Here is a 22,210-nt window from a genome sequence, read left to right on the forward strand (position 1 = left end):
GCAGGTCAAGAGGGCGTGCCTTGGCGGTCGCAACGAGGGCAATGCGATCCCGGCCCCGAGACCCCACCCACCCACTCGACCACACTACGCCACCATCCTTACTCAACTCCACGCCCTCCACGGTCGCAACTGCGGTCGTGCGGCTTGCCCTGGAGGCGCAGTAGGTGTCTCACAGAAAACCTGGCAGCAGCAAGTAAGACGGGAGGCGTTCCCACACTTCCGTAGGCCATTGACGCCTGCCGTGACCCCTGGCCCCTCCTTCCAACCAGCACCAAGTCCAAACATTTGGGCCTGCCTGCCTGCCCGCCGGAACCCGCCCGCCGCTGCTCCACGATCCCGTGCGTGCTGCCCGCCCCACGTCTCACCGGCTTCAGCTTATGACCGCCTCCGCGCCCCTCGTACGCCGGTTTGCGCAGCTGCTGCTCCTCCTCCTGCCGCAGCTCCTGAGCAAACGCAGCCGGTGATCACATCCCTGTCACGGGGCGCGGCGACACGGCCCATGCAAGCACTCCACACGGAACCTGTGTCATTGTGATGGGCGTTTGCGCTGGGCGGTTGGCAGGGGTGGGGGTTAAGGATGCGGATGTACAATTGAAGGGACAGCCCGACAAGCGGGGGCACGCCGTACCCACGCCGCGCGGGGCCATCTTCGACCCAGAGAGACAACACCCGTCCCCCGGTTTGCTCCATAGTGTTACGCACATGAGTCGAAGCCAAGCCGAAGCCCGCCAAAGCCCCAGCGTCACGAAACACCCCTCATCTCGTTTAGGTCTTTTGGCGGTAGCACCCACGCACAACCAGGCGCGACAGGCCAGGGGGTAAGGCCGTTCACTAAGATGCAGCACACCACTGCCAGCTACTGCGCGCATCGAAAGGACCAGGTTACGTAAGGCTTGCGGCAAGACACTCATAGATGCGGGATGAAGGCAATACCAGGAAAACATTGGGGCAGGGCATCGGGTCCGGCTGTGGCCACTACTATGCGCAACCGCCTCGCGTGTCCGAGTCTCTAGCCTAGTCCTAGTCCTCCTCCTCCTTCTCCTCCTACTGCTCCTCCTTCTTCTCCTCCTTCTCCTTCTTCTCCTGCTCCCGCTTCCACCGGCCATAGACAGTGGAGAGGGAGTCCACGTTGGCGTCCTTCAGCTGAGGAAGAGCAGCCACCACCGCCTCCCACTTCCCCCGCTTCTTCTCATCAAGCCAGTTCTCCATGAACCAGTCATGGATGTCCGGCATGAACTTCCGGACGCTGGACTGTCCACGGGCGGCGGCACTGGCCTCCCCTGCAAGCAAAACGCAATTTCAGGGCAATTTCACTTGTTGTGGCGAATTTGCCCAGCCCCCAGCCATCCCACCTTCTCCCACCTTCCTCATCCCAACCTGCACAACTGGCGACCCACATACATACAGACATAGCGGGACGGATTGTTGTAGAGCGCTGTTGTGCAGGACTGGTCAGCAGGTGCGGACATGCCGACCCGTGTCCGACAACTCCTAGTACCGCCGTCCGCGCCATGTGGTGTGCGCGTCGACTCCTTCCCCAAAGCTGCGCTGCCCTGCAACCCTCCTGCGCGCCCTCCAGCCCGCTCGTGCCCCACCCCTACACCGCAATGCAGCACACCGCTCCCAGTCGTACACCGCACAGCTCGGCACGCTCCGCCCCAGCTCCTGTCCCCTTGCCATGCCCTCGAGGACACACACCAGACGCAGGTTTGCGGTGGACACGCACACATTGCCGGCGCCATCTGCCACAAAAGGCGAGGCTGTGCGCCAGTGGCTGCCACAGCAAACACGCCCACACCCACCCACGGCGCCTGGCCCAGATGCACGACGCGGCCGCAGCCCGTCTGCTTCCCCGGTGCAAGCCTGGGCCGGTCCAAGGCACATACCTCCACCAAAGCAGGCGGGCACAGGCTCCGTGCACAGCTGGTGAGGGACCTGCGCAACAGACTGGGCTGCCGGCATACAGCTTGTTACTTGCCTTAACCCCGAAGTCTCGGACTACATGGGCTCGCCCGCAGTACGACCTGCACCAGCCCAACTCCTTCCGCGCCGCCCTTAGCGAGCCCCTTCACGTTACATAGAGCGCCAGGCCCAGCTAGCCTGCAAGCAGTGTTGAGCAAAAGGCTGGCAGCGGTGTTCCGCACCCCGTACCCCCCTCCCCCCCCTCCCCCTGACGCACCCGCCAAGCCCAACGCCCTGGCTGCCTTCCAAGCCACCAGACACCACGTCTTGACCCAAAGTACTGCAACTAAAGAGGCGCAGGACAGGCCCAAGCCAAGGCGGAGGTCATTCTCGACACTGGCTGTTGGCCTGTTCCATATGTCCACCAGTTACCTTATCATTGTCAAACCAGGTATAATGAAGCGTTGGCAGTGACTGACCTGCTTACAGGTCGACGCGCTGGTAGCATTGTGTTTGTGGGGTCCTGTGCGTACATCGCAGGAGGACATGGTAATGCTGCATGTATGAGCTAACGATACTCTGCCCTGCGCCTTCAGGCGGCCGTCTCCGGACCTCTGTGCCGTTTAAAAATGTCTGAGTTGGACTCCCTGAATCGTTAACCGAGGTTCTCAGGCTGAGGCAAAAGATGACAGAGTTAGATACATTACAATGTGATCGAGCGGGACACAGGCCAGGGCATTTGGGACCCGCCTGTGAACATGCACGACACACTACTGGTCACTGACTTGCCGACCTACAAAATCGTGCGCCCAGAAGCTTGTTATTAAGCTAGCCCTGCATTAAAAGCTTACTCCATACATTGCACCCTCTCTGCTGCAAGATGAACACCACCAGCTTCTTTAAGGGCCCAGCCGTGAAAGCCGCGTGCATCGCTATCCTGGCGGGCACCGCCACGTTCGTGCTCGCTCGGCGAGGAGGCTTGCTACGGATCCTTCGCCGCAAAAGCGACTGTAAACCCAAGGACAAGTCATGCAGCGCGAAAAGCGGTATCGCGACTGTTTCATCTTCGCCCAACGACGCGGCCGCGGTGAGCACGCAACGATTCTCGCTGATAGCAGGCTAGTCGCGTGCATGTTCTGTTGCATAGCACATTCGCGATTCGCTAGAAGTCAACATGTTCGACGGTTACCCAGGAGGCCCCGCTCGCCTCCCCTGGTGCACACAGCGTCCACTACCGCGCACCCCGTTGCTCCTTTGCCTTTCCTTTACCACTTTCCCACCTCACCCATTTCGACCTGGATATCGACACGGCCCTTTATTCCTCAACTCTCACCCCCTTGCCCTCACCAGGTGCCTTTGCGCGATGACCTGCAGCCGACGAAGGCCGCCGATGAGGCCGCTGACGCCACCTCCAGCAGCGGCGGTGCCAGCAGCCCTAGCGGCGAGCTCGCTCTGGCCGCCGTCAACGACAAGTCCAGCTCGGGCCCCTCCGACGCCTCCACGGGCGGCTGCGCCTCCTCCGCCAGCTCTGGCAACACGGCGGCCGGCAGCCTCAGCGGCACGGGCCTCTCCGCCTTCCGTGGGGACAACGCCGCGTGCAGCGCCACCACCGCTGACACCATCGCCACTGCTTTCCCCAACAATGCCAAGGAGGCACAGGTGGAAACCGTGGAGCGCACAGAGGCGTCCTGCATGAGCAGGGGTCGTATCTTGTTTTTGGGGTAATGTCTAGCTCCAGACAAAAACGGCCGGGTGGCCGCCGTCTTTTGTCTGGGCACATGGCGGTTTGAGGGCTTCTCCATAGGAATTCGGACAAAACCTGCCCCAAACCCGGGCCAACAAAGTCTCGCTCCAGACATTAGCCCCCGGGAGGAATGTCTAGAAAACGGCCTAAATGGCCAATTAATGTCTGGAGACATTAAGATAGGAGCCCTGTGCATGAGTGACGAGGTGAGGCGCATACATACCGGTGCACGCGCGCACGCACATTGCTATGCAGGGCGCGCCGGGTGTACCGTAGTGGATAGATGTTTCTGACTTGCCGTGCAACCGGCCCCCACGCACACTTGCCTTGGTCAAACCCCTTCGCGCTGGCTGACATGCCTTTCTCGCTCACCAGGCTCACTGTTGCCCGTTCAATGCCGCCTCCTTTTCCACAGGAGGTCAAGGCCTTCATCAAGCAAAACGGTCTTACGCTCTGCATCCCCCAGCGCGAGCTGGGCAAGGGCGCATTCGGCCATGTGGAAATGGTGATCATCACCCTGCCTGACGGCACCACCGTCAAGGCCGCACGCAAGACCCTGCACGCGTGTGAGACCAAGGGCGCTGTGGCTGCACTACGCCGCATACTGAACCAGGAGCTGGCAGGGCTGGCTGCTGCCGCGGGCTGCGAGCACGCGGTGCAGTGCCTGGGCTACCGGCTGCCGACTGATGACGACAAGCGGGCGGAGCTGCTGCTGAGCTGTGCGGAGGGCGGCTCCGTAGAGAACCTGCTGGTGGGTGCTGGGCTATGAGGCGCGGGGCGGGCGCGGTGACGGCGCCTGGTTGGCGCATGCTCCGTACGGGGATTGTGATTGCTTGACTGCGGCTCCTCTCCCCTAACCTGCCCATCCGTGCCTCTCAATCTTTCAGCTCCTAACAGACTTGTCCCCACCTATCTGCTTTCTTCATGCAGAATGCGCTGGCCAAGGAGCACTTTGATCGCATTGACAACGCGCCCGAGCGCCGGCGCACCGGCAAGAACAAGGACAAGTATGAGATGCTGCCGTACCCCGGCAACACGCTCATGGATGAGGCTGACCTGAAGGGCATGCTGCGTGCCATGGCGCCCTTCATCAAGCACCTGAACGCTCGCGGCTACATGCACTTCGACCTGAAGCCCGCCAACCTGCTATACGACATCGCGCCTGATGGCAGCAAGGTCTTCCGCGTGTGCGACTTCAACCTGGCAGTCAAGACCGACAGCAATGGCCGCGTCGCGCGCGCCCAGGGCGGCACCCGCGGCTTCTGGGCGTGGGAGACGTACTGCCAGCTGGAGGGCCTGGAGGTGAAGCACCCCATCACCCGGGCCGCTGACGTGGCCTCCATGGGGCTGGTGCTGGCGGACGCCGCCGGGCTGCACTGCCTGGGGGGCGGGACCCAGGCCTACCTGGAGTACCTGCGCGACCTGCCCCGCCGCACGCCGCCCGCGCTCAAGGAACTGATCGAGTGGATGGTGGCGGAGGACCCCGCCGCACGCCCCACTCCGGACCAGATCCTGGCGCACCGGTGGCTGACGGAGTAGTGACGTGGCTATTGCGAAGGTGACGGGTTGCAAGTAGCTGTGATGAGACGGGGGGCAAGGGCGCGGGGGCACGCACGGCATCAGCGGTTCCCCCTGCACGGCATGGTTGCATGGCAAAGCTTGCAGGCCGTGGTGCGTCGCTAGGGCGATTGGGGTTGCATTGAGAACAGTGGCTCAATTGGGGACGCCATGCACCCACAGCAGCTGCAGGGGTATTGCACTTGACAGGACGGTTGGGCTTTCAGCTTTTATCTTGTGCTGTGCCAGTCTGTATGGATCCACCGGTTTTGTTTTGCATACGGCTCGTGCCAGCTCGTGCTGTCGTGCCTGGCCACAACCACAGTGACTTCTGCATGTTGGTTGCCACAAACGTGTACATGTGTGTCTGGGATCGTGCGTCCTTATACATGGCTCACGTAGCCTGAATGGTAATAAGACTTGATGACTAGCTGAGACTGCTTAGATTGCATTGGTAACAAGAGGGACGCAGTTCACGCGCCAGTGACTGCTTAGGATTTCAGTACGTAGGGTTGTGAAAGCGTTTTCCTTGTAAGGGGCCCGTAGGCCGGCAATCATGCAGGACCGCCAGTGAGGCGAGGTAGCGTAGTTGGCCATCGACGGCGATGCTGGACTGCGTGCCCGATGAGCTGCTAGTGCTGGCGGGGGCTGGGGGCATATGAAATGTTGCGCACGAGCAGAACATTCCGGTGTAGCAGCACCGGAATGTCCGGTAACCCGTTAGGTACTGTTACATCAGGCTTGCGCAAATCTACTTCACTGGGGACTCATGGGTGGGTAACGCCGAAGCCCAGCTGTCTTGGCTGACCGTAGCTCTTCACACGCACACCATTCCTAGCGTGCCGCTGCTCAGTCTGCTCCTCACAGCCAGCCTTTCCAGCATTAGTCCAGCAGTCCCCTAGTTTCTCCGACTTGATTGAAGGTACCAGCACCACCAGCATCGCATCACCGACACGAGCAATGATAGATAGGTTGACCGCCACCTGCCACCAACAGGTGAATGTCACACAGCTCACACTCGACACAACCTGCTACAGCTGTGGGTCTTCCACTGACCGGGGCCCAAAAGACGGCCGCTGTAGCCTACCTCCCCCATGAAAGGACCGGAGAGAGCACCATGTACAGTAACCAGCCAGCGCAGTACCTGAGCACACTTGCAACCCCTGCTGCCGCCTAGGGCAACCGCCTCGGCATTACCGTATACGGTACCATTCTCAGTCAATTCCCGCCTACACACACATACTGCGGGTATGCTTGTCATCTTCCTTTCACGCACATACACCTACACACAGCACGCGCACACACGTTTGCGTGCTGCCGCTGTCATAGCAGCGTGCGGTTGCTGCTGATGCCCACAGGCCCTGCCCCGGCCGCTTGCTAACTTGCTCCTTGCCCACCACCAACCTGGCCGTCGACATGCCGTCGCCACCAAACCCTGCCCTCTTCCCTCCTGCTCCTGCTGCTGCGTGCGCTCTACCACTTCTGCAGGGACATCTGTCTTGCCCACGCCTTGAGTCTAGATGCAACGGGCACCACAAGCCTACAGCACCTTACGCCCTTTCACCCCAGTCCAACAGCGCCGCCCTCACGAGCTGCCGCTGGCCGCCTGCTGGCCGCCAAACGCCGCCGCCTGCGCCATTGCGCCCGGCACTCCTGTAATGGGGCAGGGCAGCCCCCAGTCCGCGAACTTGAGGTAGATAGATGTTCATCTTGACGCGGTCCAGCGCGGCCTCCACGCTGTCCATCGCGGGACGAGCCCCGATCGCGAAAGCCTGAAGCGGGCGTGGAAGGGCGTGCGGTGCCTCAGGAGAGTAATGTGACACAGCGGGCATATCTCCATGGGAGTCTGCGCCACCACGCGCTGCAAAGTAAGCCCCGCCGTGCCGCGTCCCTGCCTCCCGCGGTCCTGCCCCCTGCTTCGCTCTTCCTGTACGCCCGCCCGCCCTTGCTTCCAGTGCCGGTGCCGCCCCTCCTCACCCGCAATGTACCAGCCATGTTATCGACGAAGTAGAGTTGGATGTTGTAGCGCACCTCCTCGCCGAAGCAGTAATCCACCCAGTCGTGCGCACACCTCGCAGCTCGCTGAGCGGCCGGAGGCTGCGGCCGTCAGAACATATGTACTGGTGCTGTGAGGCCGTTGGGCGCGTGCGTATGTGGTCAGGTGTGCCGCAATGTATGGTGCCGTTGGCTGCGCGCACCAGCCGCGAACTCGGAGGGCGGGTGCGTGTCGCCGTGGGCAGCGCAAGCTGCAGGCACCGTGCGTGCCCGCTGCCGCCAGCGCTACCCCAATCAAGCAGGTCCTTTGCCCCGCGCACAGAGGCGGCGGCGCGGTCATCGCTCTGCTGCCCATCCGTGCATCTCAATCTTTCAGCTCCTGACAGACTGGTCCCAATCTGCTTTCTTCATGCAGAACGCGCTTGCCAAGGAGCATTTTGATCGCATTGACAACGCGCCCGAGCGCCGGCGCACCGGCAAGAACAAGGACAAGTATGAGATGCTGCCGTACCCCGGCAACACACTCATGGATGAGGCTGACCTGAAGGGCATGCTGCGTGCCATGGCGCTCTTCATCAAGCACCTGAACGCTCGCGGCTACATGCACTTCGACCTGAAGCCCGCCAACCTGCTGTACGACATCGCGCCTGATGGCAGCAAGGTCTTCCGCGTGTGCGACTTCGACCTGGCAGTCAAGACCCTATGCGCGCACGATGACGGGCGCCATGGCACGCAGCATGCCCTTCAGGTCAGCCTCATCCATGAGCGTGTTGCCGGGGTACGGCAGCATCTCAAACTTGTCCTTGTTCTTGCCGGTGCGCCGGCGCTCGGGCGCGTTGTCAATGCGATCAAAATGGTCCTTGGCCAGCGCATTCTGTATGAAGAAAGCAGATGGGGGCAAGTCTGTCAGGAGCTGAAAGATTGAGAGGCACGGATGGGCAGGTTAGGGGAGAGGAGCCGCAGTCAAGCAACCACAATCCCCGTACAGAGCATGCGCCAACCAGGCGCCGTCACCGCGCCCGCCCCGCGCCTCATAGCCCAGCACCCACCAGCAGGTTCTCTACGGAGCCGCCCTCCGCACAGCTCAGCAGCAGCTCCGCCCGCTCGTCGTCATCAGTCGGCAGCCGGTAGCCCAGGCACTGCACCGCGTGCTCGCAGCCCGCGGCAGCAGCCAGCCCTGCCAGCTCCTGGTTCAGTATGCGGCGTAGTGCAGCCACAGCGCCCTTGGTCTCACACGCGTGCAGGGTCTTGCGTGCGGCCTTGACGGTGGTGCCGTCAGGCAGGGTGATGATCACCATTTCCACGTGGCCGAATGCGCCCTTGCCCAGCTCGCGCTGGGGGATGCAGAGCGTAAGACCGTGCTGCTTGATGAAGGCCTTGACCTTCTGTGGCGGTATAAGTGCGCGAGGCGGGAGTGAGTGTACGCACGGGCAGATTGCTTGAGCCTGGTCAGGCAGGCACGCCAAACAGAGTTGTGGAGGATGCGCGAAGCAGTTTGCGTATACGGTATGCGCATACGTGTGTATGTGCGTGTGGAAGGGGGGCTGCACGGGGGGCTGCGGGTGTTCTAGTATGCGCAAACACCCGCACCACCTCGTCTTGCAACATGCGTGTTTGGGAAGACATGAGAACGGGTTTGGCACAGTGTCTGTACGTGTGACGCGTATGTATGCGTGTGTCTCACCTGGTCGTCCATGCAGGCCTCGTCCTTTAGCTTTACAGTGCCTGGTGACCGTGCCTCCATGGAGGCGTCAGGGCAAACATGACCGCTGTCGGTGCTGGCGTCGGTAGTGGTGGTGCTGCTGCTGTCCTTACAGACGACGGTGGAAAGGGCGCCATCGCTGGCGCTACCGAGTGCAGTGTCGCCAGAGCCGGCGGATGAGCCGCTGCCCGTGCATACGTCGAAGCGGTCCGAGCTGGACTCCAGCTTGGGGGCCAGCGCGGCGGCGACCTGCATGCTAGGAGAGGGAAGGAGGACAAGGTGAGCGAGTAAGATACTGGAAAGGTGTTCCCGACCATTCTAAGGAAAGGTGGTGAGCGGAATAATGGCAATCATAAGGGGTGCGACACAGGGCGCTGGGTCTGCGGGCGTTGCCGGTAGGTGGGTCAGCGACCCCGTGACTGCTCGGCCGCTTTCATCCCGTACACACAGGTCTCACCTGAAGCGGGTTCGTATGCATGGGCAGTGTGTGCTCAGAAGCCGAAGCATGCAGCGAGCTGGCGGCTGCAGGGGCTGCCGAGCTGGCCGAGCCAATGGCACTGATGCTGCTGACGGTGCTGCGGGCGCTTGTGGCATCTATCGCCAGCGCTCGGGCTGGCGGTACCGCCGCTTGTAGAGGCGGCGTGAGGCGTCGCGTCGGCCGTGATCAGCTGCAGATCATTGCGCGTAAATGCCTGTTGGTGGCAAGCGGAATGAGGGAATGAGTGCGGGGGGAGTGGCGGGGAGGAAGGCGCAGGAAGGGAGGGGTGCCGCGTGCGGCAACCGACTGAAACCGCTTGACGGTCAAAGACAAACATGACTTTGGGCGAGGCGTGAACATCATGTCCTGGTGCACACTTCGGCCACGGTCTTCGGGAGCAGCAATAATCTGCGCGCTTACCGCAGTCGCGTCGGAAGGCAACGGTAAAGCACTCGCAGGACGGCTTTTTGCCTTGTCGGCGCTTGCTTGGAGCTTACAGGAAGCTGCAACTTCCTGTAAAGCATACGCCAGATAGCGGTTCGTCGCCGAGCGAGCGCACCGACGACGGTGCCGGTGACAAGGGCGATAATGTTCATTTTCACGTTCATTTGAGCGATCTATATGTGTGGATATATATAAATAGGGGTAACAGGGTAAACAAGTCAGTTATGTGCAGCCCGAACTGGTGGAGGCTGTTGGCGCCACGTCGAGGATTTTGGTGGTCAAGTTCTGAAAATAGCCCCCACAGCTAATCATAGTTGGGTACTTGAATATCATATCTGCCATGGTTCAGCTTGACGTCGCTGAACTGATGAACTGATGAACCTACACGTGCTGCAGCGAAGACCAAGGGCAAACTTTAAAAGCATGATATATCTGCTAGTCTACTTGTAGACGCAGTTAGATGGCACTACCGTTAACCAATGCGCTACTTCGCCGAAACGACTTTGGCCCGGATCGCTTCGTGCTTGTTCCCTGCGAGAAATAAACGTCTCTAAGATATCATGGGAACATCCTCGCGATAGCGAAAGTCAGCTGTCTCGCCGTCGTGACTTTGTGTTTATGGACTGGGGGAGAGCCAGGGTGTTGGGCATGGTGGGTCAGGTGCGGGGCATACGGCGAACGCTGCGGCTGGGGCTCGGTGGGGATACCAGTAGTGTGGAGGGACATGCCGCGGGCTGCGCAGAAGGGATGAGGGGGAGGGCTTGGGGCCGCGTGTTGCAGAGTCTAGCAGACCGTCACGTTTGTGGCGTCGCTCGTGGCCTGGTCGGCGGTGAGGAAGTGCGGCACATGGTCGGAGGCGCTGGTAAGAAGGCTCAAATCTGCGGTAAGCGAGGTACCGTAATAGGTATAGGGCGCGCAGGGCTGCGTAGGGAGAATGACCACCTTGTGCAGTGGGGTGTGGGTTGGGCTGGAACCAGGCAAAGCTTTGCGAGGGCGGCTTGCAGCCGTCTCGCGTCCTGATGGAACGATGGAAACCCGGTTGGTCATGCTGTGTGGTTGGCAGTTTGATTGCATGACTGGCGCACGCCCAGTATCGGACACATGTCTCGCACTCCGCAGTGATTACGAGACATCTCCCCTCTCTCTTTCTACACACACACACACACACGCGCGCGCGCGCACACACACACACACACACACACACACACACACACACACACACACACACACACACACACACACACACACATGCGGTGTTTGTCAATACCTTCAACATATCTGACCTATTGATGGAGTGGCAGCCGTTGCGTACGGACCGTGGGCGGGCATCCGCGGGCGTCGGGCAGCGGGGCGGGGTGGTCTGAGGGGGCGGGGCGCCTCAAGCAGCAGCACTCACTCGCTCGTGCCGAGTGTGGCGGCAGGGCGACGAAGTGCAAATGCCGCCTCCGCGCTGCGCGACCGTTAAGGGAGCACATGTGCGCCTACTTCACCGGCACTGGTGGTTGCAGCGCGGCGGCCCCATGAGCATGCCGGGACCCACGCTGCTGGTCATGGCGCAGCCCTGCCACGTCTCCTCCACAACGCTGGACTGCAGCCGCTGGGCGCGCGAGCTCATCTGGCTTGCGGCCGCCAACCAGACACACCCGCGTCTCCAGCCGCAGAACCTGGCCGCGGTGAGTGCGGGGTTGCGGGGCGTGCACAAGACTGGACCTGGCGCATGTGTGACGGCTCCACATGCACGGGAACGGACCACAGCAGTTAGCAAGGCTGGGAAGCCGCGTGACATGATTAATAAGAATGAGAGGAAGACGCAATCTCAGTACACACCGGCATTTGCCACGCGGATGCCGTACCTGTTCCCAACTCTTCAGCCGCAACGTGACGTACCCCTCCTGACACGCCCATGTATGTGTCTCATGCACCACCTCGCCACGTGGGCGCAACGCCCGACGGCCACACCTGCAGTCGACGCCGCGTCATAGTGCGGCCCGGAGGCCACGTCTCTGCTGCCGCAGCCGCACAGCAGCGCCATGCAGGTGTCAGTGCGGAAGCGGACGACGAGGAGGTGGACGTGCAGGCGGTGGAGGAGGAGGGCGCGGTGGCGACAAACACCAGCAGAGGTAAGCGTGGCACGATAGTCGACAGCGGCGACGGCGGGGGTTAGGGTGGATGCGGGCTCCGGCAGTAGCACGAAGCCGAGGGCACGGAAGCGGCAGCGAAGGCAGTGAGAGCGAGCGGTGTTGGCCGGCATCCACTCAGCTCCGAGCTGCCACACGCACGCTCCCACTGCACCCCAACTCCCATTGCTCACAGCACCGGGCTCCACCGCTTGTCCCACACAGACTGCGCGAAGCCGGCGCCCGGCGTTGAGGGGGCCACTCGCCATTAGCTAGGCTCTGCCGCTCCTACCGCAGTCGCCGCAGTCGCTGCCGGCGCAGCGCACAGCGGCAGCGGCCTGCATACCGGCGGCGGCGCGGGCGGCTATGTCAGCGTTGGCGGCGGCAGCGGAGGCAAAGGCATAGGCGCTGTGCCAAGTACAGCGTCGCTCCTTGTCCCGCCCCATTATCCCCGCCAGCTCCCTTCACCTGCTGTCGCTGTCTGCCGGCAATGCCCATCTCGCCCTGCTGCTGCGCCGCGCCGCCGCAGCCCGCCGGCCTCTCGGGCGTCGGCGGCACCTGTCGCGCCTTCGCTGCAAGCGATTAGCAGCAATAGCCGCGTCCGCTGTCGAAGCCTCAGCCGTCCTCGGCGTCTGGCGGAGGCATCAGCGGCGTTGTGCACCCCTGGTGTGCATCTACCACAGCCGCGGCCAAGCGCACGGCCACGGCCTAGGTCGTGGACACGCCAGCGCCGCCGCCGCAGTTCGGCGACAAGGCCGACACGCCGCAGGTGCGCGGCGCCGGCAATGGCACGGGACACAGGGGCGGCCAGGCGGGAAGAGGGTTGGGAGCAGGGACCTAGGGTACCGGGGACTGTTTGCGAAGGGATTGTGGCACATTCACCACCGCCGTGGCACACCCATGACTCCACAGTCACTGCCCGTGTCGTGCCCCCACCCCCCGCGTCATGTTCCGCAAGATGGTCTACCGTCTACCACTTCCTTAACTAATCATGAATGTGACCCCCGCACCTCTGAACCCCACCCCACCTCACCTGTCCCGCCGCCCCGCTTCAGGCTCTGGAGATCGTGGTTCGTCCCGCGGTGGACAGCGTGGAGGCCGCGCTGGATCGCATCAAGATGAACATGAACCTCAAGTTTGCGGACTGGGGGCTGCCCTGCCCCATCACAGGACAGCCGGGCGCAGTGGCGCACGCGGCGGCGGCGGCGGCGGGCGGCCAGCATGCGGCCAGCGGCAGCTTGTGAGCGCAGCGGTGTTGGGCGTGCGGTATGTGTGGAGTGCTGAGAATGAGGGGGCGGAGCAGGATAGCGTGAGTAGGCCCGTGTACAAGAGCCGCCCAGGGCAGGAGTCTCCCGTCGGCGCGGAGAATTGCAAGCAGCAGTGGGCGCAACAAATAAAGAGAGGATGGCTACGTGGCAACGCGATGGCGCCGGCAGATAGACCTCTGGAGGCAGCTGCTATGGGCCCTTTGGCACCCAAACAGCGTGGTACGCGTATCAGGGACTGCTGAGCTAGCAGGGCCACGTTTGGTGTGCCGTGTGGGACTGATAAGGGTTGCAAGCAAGTGTGCGAGGAGTATAGGTACGTACGCATTTGGCGCTACCCGTGGCGGTGATTGCTTCTGGTGTATGCCTGTTCGTGTCGCACTGTCGCGGTGACTGAACCCGATGTAGGGCGGGGGCTGAGCACATCAGGCTAGACTCCGTTAGAAGCTGGCGGAGGGGAGTATGCAGCAGCAGGCGCAAGCTGGCACTGAATGGCGTGCGTGAGCAGCTCGGGGGAGTCAAGAAAGCTAGCTGGCTTTCGCTGGCATCCATCCCGCTGACGTTTCCAGTGAGGCAGAAGGCGCGTGGGCGTAAACGTGTAACAGAATGCTGAGTGAGCGAAGGCGCTGCAGGGCATTCTGGTGTTACATCGGGCGGGCATGTCCAAAGTCTTTGACGATGCTTCGACGGGGCATCCCGCCCCCGCCCATGTTCATGCGTCCAAGCACAGCGCTTCAGGGTCAATGCCGTACAGCCAAAACGTTCAGTGCGATACTCCGTGCTTGCCGTCTATGACCTTCATGAGGGCAGACACGTGCGAATGCATACACTATGCCGCAACATTATTGATTGCACAAAGAATGATGGAAACGGTCATGGGAGGCGTCACGGGCGTCACTTGGAAACCCGGCGAATGCACACAACACGCACGCATGCTGGCAGGGGTACGGCCGCGCTCGGCTCAGTTTAGCCGCGGTCAAGAGGCCGCCAACTGCCTTGCAGGCAAGCATCACGCGGCGGCCTTGGGCGCGGGCGCGGCGCCGCACGACACCACCACCGTGCCGTCGCCGGGCACGTCCTCCTCGCCTCCCTCGGCGGCCTCGGCGCGCGACTGCGCCGCCGCCGCCTTGGCAACAGCTGACACGCGGGCGGCGGCGGCGACCACGGCTGCGAAGCTGCGGCAGCGTGGGCCCGACGGCAGCGGCGGGGCGTTGGCCTCTCCGCCGTCGGCGTCAGAGGCGGCGCCGTGGGCCTCATCGGCGTCGGCGTCAGAGGCAGCGCCGTCAGCGGTGGCGCCGTCAGCGGCGGCGTTGGCGTTGGCATCGGCGCCGGCGTTGGCATCGGCGTTGACGTGGGCGGGCTGCAGCAGATGCCGCCGCCATTGTCCGATTGCAGGGGCACACGGCGGTTGAAGAATGGGGGAGGGGCAAGGTGGGGGTTTCAGTCACGCGTGTAAGATTCTGCACTGCGAACCAGCGACGACAGCAATCAATGACAGCGTGCAGGAGCAGGATGCAGCCCTCCCACGCACCCCCAGGCATGGCTGGGGACGCACTCTAACCCACACACGCGGTCCGGCATGTGTTACAGGACACTAGCATGTGGGTGGGTGGGTGTGCGGCTAGGCAGGTAGGAGGGCCCATGCACAAACACGCACGCACACGCGCACACACACACGCGCACACACGCACACACGCACACACACACACACACACACACACAATACGCGCACGCCCATCGCTCCGTGCAGATGACACGCCAGCAGGCACACACCATGAGAGCTCACCTGCAGCGCCACGGCCTGAATACTCGCGACCGCGTCGCGAACGGTGGTGGCCGCCCGCGCCACCTCGCTGGTTGACAGCAGGGCAAGGACCTCGTCCCTGCTGTTCTCGTTGAACATGGTGTCTACCACCACCATCAGCCCCGCCACCTTGCCCTTGGCGTTCATGAACGCCCGCCGTGCCGCCTGCTTGGCGGCATCCGACGGCGCCGCCTGCAGCTTGGCCGCCGCCTCGCGCAGGGTCTTGACCCTGTCCACCAGCGCCGGGTGTAGGGCCTGCACCTGCGCACGTGCATGCGTGCGTGCGTGAGAGGTAGGGTAGGGGGGAGGGCGAGTTACCAACCTCAAGTCCGAAGGGGGCGCAGGGGCAAGGTGAATGAGAATGTGGCCATGTAGGTAGCGACCGGACCCCTCCTTCCATTCAGGCCTAGTTCCTGCCCAAGCTGGCTCTCCTCTCGACTCGTGCTAAACACGGTGCACAGTCTATCAGCCGGGGTTGCAGGTTTGCGAGGGAGCAACTTTCCCTGTTGCCAGCAGCACATTGCCTAGTACCCAGCTGACAACCGTGCAGTGCTGTGGAAAGTGTGCAACCACGCAGTCCACACACACGCGCGCACCTGGAAACCAGTGAACCAGGAGTCGAAGATCGACGAGGAAGACGATGAGCCCGGCGGGATGGAGCGAGGAGGTAGGGGTTGACATGCGTGCAGGCGGGCGGGCAAGCGGGACAAGGAACATGGTTTAGGAGTGTGCGTGAGGCGGGAATCAGTTGACAGGCATCATGACAGGTACTAACCCTACACAGCAGCAAAATCAAGGCAACCGGCACTTCGGCAGGAGTCGAAGTGACCAGGAAGTAAGCTCTTGCGGGGAACGGCACCCCTGTCTCGTCTCGTGACATGGCTGGAAGGCAATACCCCAAGCGCCCCAACCGCCTCACCGCTTCCGCCATGTGTACGTCGTGCGACCGCGCCTGCACGCCTAGCGGCCCCACGTTGAGCTCCGGGGGCTGGAGCACGCTGCTGGTGCCAGCAGCGAACTGCTGGCACGCCGCCTGTGACATGTGTGAATGTGCACATGGGGGGTTGCGGTCAGCGGTGGCTCTGGAAGGGCAAATAAGCTTCCTGAGCTTCAATACTGCAGTGTTGCTTCATTGAGATAGCAGGCACCCGGTGCGATTTCAAAGCACACGTACCGTCGCGGCGCGGGGGATGGCCGCGGAAGGGCTTCCACCAGCCTGGGAGATGGCGCCGCTCAGCGCGGTCGAGTGGGCGTGAGCGGTGTCCTGGTTGTGCTCAAGCACACTGCACACGTGCAGAATGTGCCTTTTGCCGCGGAGAAGCTTGCACAGGAAGTCGAGCCCGCCAGTCGCCGCGGCAAGGATTGGCACAGGCGCCGCGTGCCCACTGGCGCAAATGACCGCTACGTTGCGCTGATGGCTGCAGACGTCAAGGTTGCTGAAGAATTCTACAGACTCGCTCTTGCAAGACCTAAACCGACGATGCTGTAAGTCTGCCATGGAAACTATATATTAGCGATGTAGCTAATCGCTGTGCTGCAGAGGATTGTATGACTACACGAGCTTGGCAGCCAACTAAGGAAGTGACTATGCGCAGGGCATTAAGTACTCGCTCGCGTCCTCAGCATCCGTACGTGCACTCAAATGTGCGCGACCCTTGGTGTCCGCTTCGTGTGACCCTGTGGACCGGCAGCTGTAGAGCTCGCCTGGCGCTATCCAATGCACAAGAAAGTAAATTCTGAGCCATACCCTGCAACGGCTGGGGGGTTGCTGTTGTGCCGTCTGGAAGCTGGCGCCAATCGGCGGCCTTGCCCTCCCCTCCCCTCCCCGCCGCTGCCCTTCCGTATTTGCTGGCCCCCCACACCCTCGCCTATCAAAAGGTTCACAACGCTTCTTACAGACGTAATAGTCATGTTAAGGCAATGTCATCCATGTTGCATGCGCGCGCGTGCACTTGATTCTGTCGCCACGAGTCGCTCGCTTTGCGCCCCCAAAACTTTTACATACTCCATCGCCAGTGCATCTATCGCGAAATGATCAAGCAGACTAGATTTGTAGGGCGCCTGCGCGCGTTCACTGACGAAAGCTGCTGCTTAACGGGGCTTAACTGCTGGATCTTACTTCGGGCCTCTTCGACGGTTACAAACAACCCTGTAGCAGTGGACATACATACGGTTATCGACGTGCTTTACTAAACTAGTGTCGAGTGCGAATAAACCCGGCGGATCTGCACACTTTCACGCACATACACCTGCACACACAGCACACGCACACACGTTTGCGTGCTGCCGCTGTCACAGCAGCGTATGGTTGCTGCTGATGCCCACAGGCCCTGCCCCGGCCGCTTGCTAACTTGCTCCTTGCCCACCACCAACCTGGCCGTCGCCACGCCGTCGCCACCAAACCCTGCCCTCTTCCCTCCTGCTCCTGCTGCTGCGTGCGCTCTACCACTTCTGCAGGGACATCTGTCTTGCCCACGCCTTGAGTCTAGATGCAACGGGCACCAGAAGCCTATAGCACCTTACGCCCTTTCACCCCAGTCCAACAGCGCCACCCTCACGAGCTGCCGCTGGCCGCCTGCTGGCCGCCAAACGCCGCCGCCTGCGCCATTGCGCCCGGCACTCCTGTAATGGGGCAGGGCAGCCCCCAGTCCGCGAACTTGAGGTAGATAGATGTTCATCTTGACGCGGTCCAGCGCGGCCTCCACGCTGTCCATCGCGGGACGAGCCCCGATCGCGAAAGCCTGAAGCGGGCGTGGAAGGGCGTGCGGTGCCTCAGGAGAGTAATGTGACACAGCGGGCATATCTCCATGGGAGTCTGCGCCACCACGCGCTGCAAAGTAAGCCCCGCCGTGCCGCGTCCCTGCCTCCCGCGGTCCTGCCCCCTGCTTCGCTCTTCCTGTACGCCCGCCCGCCCTTGCTTCCAGTGCCGGTGCCGCCCCTCCTCACCTGCAATGTACCAGCCATGTTATCGACGAAGTAGAGTTGGATGGTGTAGCGCACCTCCTCGCCAAAGCAGTAAATCACCCAGTTGTGCGCACACCTCGCAGCTCGCTCAGCGGCCGGAGGCTGCGGCCGTCAGAACATATGTACTGGTGCTGTGAGGCCGTCGGGCGCGTGCATATGTGGTCAGGTGTGCCGCAATGTATGGTGCCGTTGGCTGCGCGCACCAGCCGCGAATTCGGAGGGCGGGTGCGTGTCGCCGTGGGCAGCGCAAGCTGCAGGCACCGTGCGTGCCCGCTGCCGCCAGCGCTACCCCAATCAAGCAGGTCCTTTGCCCCGCGCACAGAGGCGGCGGCGCGGTCATCGCTCATGCCGCGTCATCCTGGGCAACTGCATGTTTAGCCTCCCTGCCATACTCAGAGCGGCGCACAGCCCATACGTACCGCCAAGACCGGTAGTCTCTGGGCTGCCGCCGCCGCTGCAGACGCAGGTGGCGCTGCCGGCACGCGGCTCCTGGCGTTGCATTGAACACTTACTTCGCCCCACTGCCGTGGTCCGGCACCGGCAGCTCGTGTGTGAGCTGTGCCAGCGCGCTCCTTGGGCCAGGCTGCCCAGTGCTCACGCCTCCGTGCCCCCAGCGAGAAGCAGCGCCGGCTCACTGCTAAATTGCATGGTCACCGGCAGGCGGTGCCATCGCCAATCGGCGCGTCATTCACCGCGGTGCGCGGGGGCCACGCGGATGGAGGTGCACGACATTGAGCGCCCTTCCACGTCTGGGTAATGTGCGTGGCTTCCGCCGTGGCATCCTCACACGGCGCGACTGCGCTGCTGACGCGGCTGCGACGCCCGCGGCCGGGGGCTGGGTCCGGCGGCGGCGCCGGCTGTATGTGCCGCCGCCGCCGATGCCGCTGATGACGCCCCTCCGCTGCCTCTTGGCTGCGGCGGTGCAGTCCGTCTGTGGCACTGGTGCTAGAGCCCAGACACATTGCATTGACACCGCAAGCGATGGCATACACGTCGATGTCGAGATCTGAGGTAGGGTCATAGGACACAGAAGCGTGTTGTGTGGGGCAGGTTCAATAGCATGTAGGCTGGACACAGCTCACAGATCGAGTGCCGATGAAGCTGTACGCGTCGTGCCCTGCTGATATCCCCGCTACGCCCTGCGGCGTCCTGACCATGTTGCCATTTGTCCACGCCGGCCTGAGGAGCCGTCCCACATTCCGCCCAGTCTAGTCCCACCCACGCCTCGCAGCCTTGCGCTCACCTCGGCCAAATGGCGCGGTTGCAAGTGCGGGCGGGCCGCCGGCGCGTCCTGGTCGGCCAGGTTGCCGCGAGCCGGATGACCTCGCGCGCCCAGCGGCTGCAGTCCAGCGTGTCGGAGGCAAGGCAAGGTTGCTGCAGGGCTGCGCCGCAATCAGCGGCGCGGTCAGGGGGCCGCCACGCTGGTAGGCGGCTGTACAGAGAACACATGGCCATTCCGCGTCTGTCAGAATCGCTCCGCCCATCTTCAGCCGGTCCGCGCCGGTACGGTCTGCCAATACATATGTGCCGTATGCAAGGTGTTCACAAACACCGTTGTGTACCCACCACATGACCACACTGCACCGCGCCACGGCTTTGCTGTGCTGACGCGAAGGCAAAGAAGGTATCACAGGTCAGCAGGCCTTCCCACCGCAGCGAACGCTCGTCCACTTTGCAACGTGTTGCAACTGCGTCGCGGCTAGAGTGGGCGTGCCTGGGCGGTCGCAACGAGGGGAATACGCTCCCTCCCACCCACCCTCTCGACCACACTACGCCACCAGCCCACCACCCTGACTCACTAAACTCCCGGCCCTCCCCGGCCGCACCTGAGGTCGTGCGGCTTGGCCTGGAAGCGCAGTACTGTTGGCGTGTCGCATTCGCCGCGGTGCAGCATCTCCCACTGCGCCACCCGCTGCCACGTCGCCTCGTTCATGCCTGCCTGCAACAAGCGGCCGTGGTTCTGCGAGGCACTGGGTCATGATGGCGAGGGTGGACCAGCTAGGCGTCGCACAGGAACCTGTCAGCATCAAGACGGGAGGCTTTCCCGCACTTCCGTAGGCAATTCCCCATCCCCAACGCCGTGCGTGCAGCCCGCCCCACATCTCACCGGCTTCCGCTGTCGAACGTCCTCCTGCTGCGCCTTCCCTCCTTCAGGCCTGTCGGCCGCCCTACAGGCACCTCCTCCTGCACCCGCCGCCCGTTCCCGTCTGCCCGCACCCTCGCTGCTTGATGGGCACCTCCACGCCCATCCGCGCAGCTGCTGCTGCTCCTCCTCCTGCCGCAGCTCCTTAGCACACGCGGCATCGTAGGGGAAGGGGACAAGCGCTGTTGTGCAGGACTGGTCAGCAGGTGCGGACATGCCGACCCGTGTCCGACAACTCCTAGTACCGCCGTCCGCGCCATGTGGTGTGCGCGTCGACTCCTTCCCCAAAGCTGCGCTGCCCTGCAACCCTCCTGCGCGCCCTCCAGCCCGCTCGTGCCCCACCCCTACACCGCAATGCAGCACACCGCTCCCAGTCGTACACCGCACAGCTCGGCACGCTCCGCCCCAGCTCCTGTCCCCTTGCCATGCCCCCGAGGACACTCACCAGACGCAGGTTTGCGGTGGACACGCGCACATTGCCGGCGCCATCTGCCCCGAAAGGCGAGGCTTTGCGCCAGTGGCTGCCACTGCAAACACGCCCACACGCCCACACGGCACCTGGCCCAGAGTGCTAGTCAAGCATGACGCGGCCGCAGCCCGTCTGCTTCCCCGGTGCAAGCCTGGGCCGGTCCAAGGCACATACCTCCACCAAAGCAGGCGGGCACAGGCTCCGTGCACAGCTGGTGAGGGACCTGCGCAACAGACTGGGCTGCCGGCATACAGCTCGTTACTTGCCTTAACCCCGAAGTCTCGGACTACATGGGCTCGCCCGCAGTACGACCTGCACCAGCCCAACTCCTCCCGCGCCGCCCTGAGCGAGCCCCTCACGTTACATTGAGCGCCAGGCCCAGCTAGCCTGCAAGCAGTGTTGAGCAAAAGGCTGGCAGCGGTGTTCCGCACCCCGTACCCCCCTCCCCCTGACGCACCCGCCAAGCCCAACGCCCTGGCTGCCTTCCAAGCCACCAGACACCACGTCTTGACCCAAAGTACTGCAACTAAAGAGGCGCAGGACAGGCCCAAGCCAAGGCGGAGGTCGTTCTCGACACTGGCTGTTGGCCTGTTCCATATGTCCACCAGTTACCTTATCATTGCCAAACCAGGTATAATGAAGCGTTGGCAGTGACTGACCTGCTTACAGGTCGACGCGCTGGTAGCATGGTGTTTGTGGGGTCCTGTGCGTACATCGCAGGAGGACATGGTAATGCTGCATGTATGAGCTAACGATACTCTGCCCTGCGCCTTCAGGCGGCCGTCTCCGGACCTCGGTGCCGTTTAAAAATGTCTGAGTTGGACTCCCTGAATCGTTAACCGAGGTTCTCAGGCTGAGGCAAAAGATGACAGAGTTAGATACATTACAATGTGATCGAGCGGGACACAGGCCAGGGCATTTGGGACCCGCCTGTGAACATGCACGACACACTACTGGTCACTGACTTGCCGACCTACAAAATCGCGCGCCCAGAAGCTTGTTGTTAGGCTAGCCCTGCATTAAAAGCTTACTCCATACATTGCACCCTCTCTGCTGCAAGATGAACACCACCAGCTTCATTAAGGGCCCAGCCGTGAAAGCCGCGTGCATCGCTATCCTGGCGGGCACCGCCACGTTCGTGCTCGCTCGGCGAGGAGGCTTGCTACGGATCCTTCGCCGCAAAAGCGACTGTAAACCCAAGGACAAGTCATGCAGCGCGAAAAGCGGTATCGCGACTGTTTCATCTTCGCCCAACGACGCGGCCGCGGTGAGCACGCAACGATTCTCGCTGATAGCAGGCTAGTCGCGTGCATGTTCTGTTGCATAGCACATTCGCGATTCGCTAGAAGTCAACATGTTCGACGGTTTGACCGTCCAGCAATTACCCCAGAGGCCCCGCTCGCCTCCCTGGTGCACACAGCGTCCACTACCGCGCACCCCGTTGCTCCTTTGCCTTTCCTTTCCCACTTTCCCACCTCACCCATTTCGACCTGGATATCGACACGGCCCTTTATTCCTCAACTCTCACCCCCTTGCCCTCACCAGGTGCCTTTGCGCGATGACCTGCAGCCGACGAAGGCCGCCGATGAGGCCGCTGACGCCACCTCCAGCAGCGGCGGTGCCAGC

The 22,210-nt window shown here is 62.5% G+C and overlaps 8 protein-coding genes across 8 annotated transcripts in view; 4 read left to right on the top strand and 4 right to left on the bottom strand.

The window, feature by feature from the left end:
* CHLRE_12g525850v5 (uncharacterized protein) overlaps positions 1-573 on the top strand; it is a 5,092-nt gene extending 4,519 nt beyond the window's left edge. Inside the window, exon 4 of the mRNA XM_043068462.1 lies at positions 441-573. Coding sequence (XP_042918557.1) covers positions 441-464 — 24 coding nt within the window. The 3' untranslated portion in view covers positions 465-573. The remainder of the gene's footprint in view (positions 1-440) is intronic.
* A 1-nt stretch (position 574) lies between these two features.
* CHLRE_12g525900v5 (uncharacterized protein) lies at positions 575-2,451 on the bottom strand. The gene is made up of 3 exons (XM_043068463.1): positions 2,180-2,451; positions 1,803-1,886; positions 575-1,280 (listed from the first exon to the last, which is right to left on the bottom strand). The coding sequence occupies exons 2-3, from the start codon at positions 1,882-1,884 to the stop codon at positions 1,045-1,047; spliced, it is 318 nt and encodes a 105-aa protein (XP_042918558.1). The 5' UTR covers positions 1,885-1,886; positions 2,180-2,451; the 3' UTR covers positions 575-1,044.
* A 100-nt stretch (positions 2,452-2,551) lies between these two features.
* CHLRE_12g525950v5 (uncharacterized protein) lies at positions 2,552-5,913 on the top strand. Its single transcript, XM_043068464.1, has 4 exons — positions 2,552-2,989; positions 3,253-3,561; positions 4,062-4,397; positions 4,577-5,913. The coding sequence occupies exons 1-4, from the start codon at positions 2,783-2,785 to the stop codon at positions 5,183-5,185; spliced, it is 1,461 nt and encodes a 486-aa protein (XP_042918559.1). The 5' UTR covers positions 2,552-2,782; the 3' UTR covers positions 5,186-5,913.
* Positions 5,914-5,921: 8 nt separating this feature from the next.
* Positions 5,922-10,241, bottom strand: CHLRE_12g525970v5 (uncharacterized protein). Its single transcript, XM_043068465.1, has 7 exons — positions 9,799-10,241; positions 9,358-9,592; positions 8,883-9,149; positions 8,248-8,583; positions 7,905-8,072; positions 7,181-7,285; positions 5,922-6,975 (listed from the first exon to the last, which is right to left on the bottom strand). Exons 2-7 carry the CDS (start codon positions 9,376-9,378, stop codon positions 6,754-6,756), a joined length of 1,119 nt encoding a protein of 372 aa, XP_042918560.1. The 5' UTR covers positions 9,379-9,592; positions 9,799-10,241; the 3' UTR covers positions 5,922-6,753.
* A 100-nt stretch (positions 10,242-10,341) lies between these two features.
* On the top strand, positions 10,342-13,833 carry CHLRE_12g525990v5 (uncharacterized protein). The gene is made up of 6 exons (XM_043068466.1): positions 10,342-10,482; positions 10,613-10,705; positions 11,331-11,467; positions 11,788-11,942; positions 12,165-12,708; positions 12,995-13,833. The coding sequence occupies exons 1-5, from the start codon at positions 10,471-10,473 to the stop codon at positions 12,209-12,211; spliced, it is 444 nt and encodes a 147-aa protein (XP_042918561.1). The 5' UTR covers positions 10,342-10,470; the 3' UTR covers positions 12,212-12,708; positions 12,995-13,833.
* Position 13,834: 1 nt separating this feature from the next.
* CHLRE_12g526010v5 (uncharacterized protein) lies at positions 13,835-16,841 on the bottom strand. Its single transcript, XM_043068468.1, has 4 exons — positions 16,183-16,841; positions 15,928-16,041; positions 14,991-15,269; positions 13,835-14,564 (listed from the first exon to the last, which is right to left on the bottom strand). The coding sequence occupies exons 1-4, from the start codon at positions 16,504-16,506 to the stop codon at positions 14,214-14,216; spliced, it is 1,068 nt and encodes a 355-aa protein (XP_042918562.1). The 5' UTR covers positions 16,507-16,841; the 3' UTR covers positions 13,835-14,213.
* Positions 16,842-16,888: 47 nt separating this feature from the next.
* CHLRE_12g526030v5 (uncharacterized protein) lies at positions 16,889-20,941 on the bottom strand. The gene is made up of 7 exons (XM_043068469.1): positions 20,759-20,941; positions 20,561-20,604; positions 20,080-20,259; positions 19,799-19,911; positions 19,216-19,311; positions 18,049-18,074; positions 16,889-17,630 (listed from the first exon to the last, which is right to left on the bottom strand). Exons 1-7 carry the CDS (start codon positions 20,832-20,834, stop codon positions 17,563-17,565), a joined length of 603 nt encoding a protein of 200 aa, XP_042918563.1. The 5' UTR covers positions 20,835-20,941; the 3' UTR covers positions 16,889-17,562.
* Positions 20,942-21,041: 100 nt separating this feature from the next.
* Positions 21,042-22,210, top strand: part of CHLRE_12g526051v5 (uncharacterized protein) — a 2,982-nt gene continuing 1,813 nt past the window's right edge. The window contains exons 1-2 of the mRNA XM_043068470.1: positions 21,042-21,851; positions 22,130-22,204. Coding sequence (XP_042918564.1) covers positions 21,645-21,851; positions 22,130-22,204 — 282 coding nt within the window. The 5' untranslated portion in view covers positions 21,042-21,644. The remainder of the gene's footprint in view (positions 21,852-22,129; positions 22,205-22,210) is intronic.

This window comes from Chlamydomonas reinhardtii, chromosome 12, assembly GCF_000002595.2.
Source record: "Chlamydomonas reinhardtii strain CC-503 cw92 mt+ chromosome 12, whole genome shotgun sequence".
Taxonomy (NCBI): domain Eukaryota; kingdom Viridiplantae; phylum Chlorophyta; class Chlorophyceae; order Chlamydomonadales; family Chlamydomonadaceae; genus Chlamydomonas; species Chlamydomonas reinhardtii.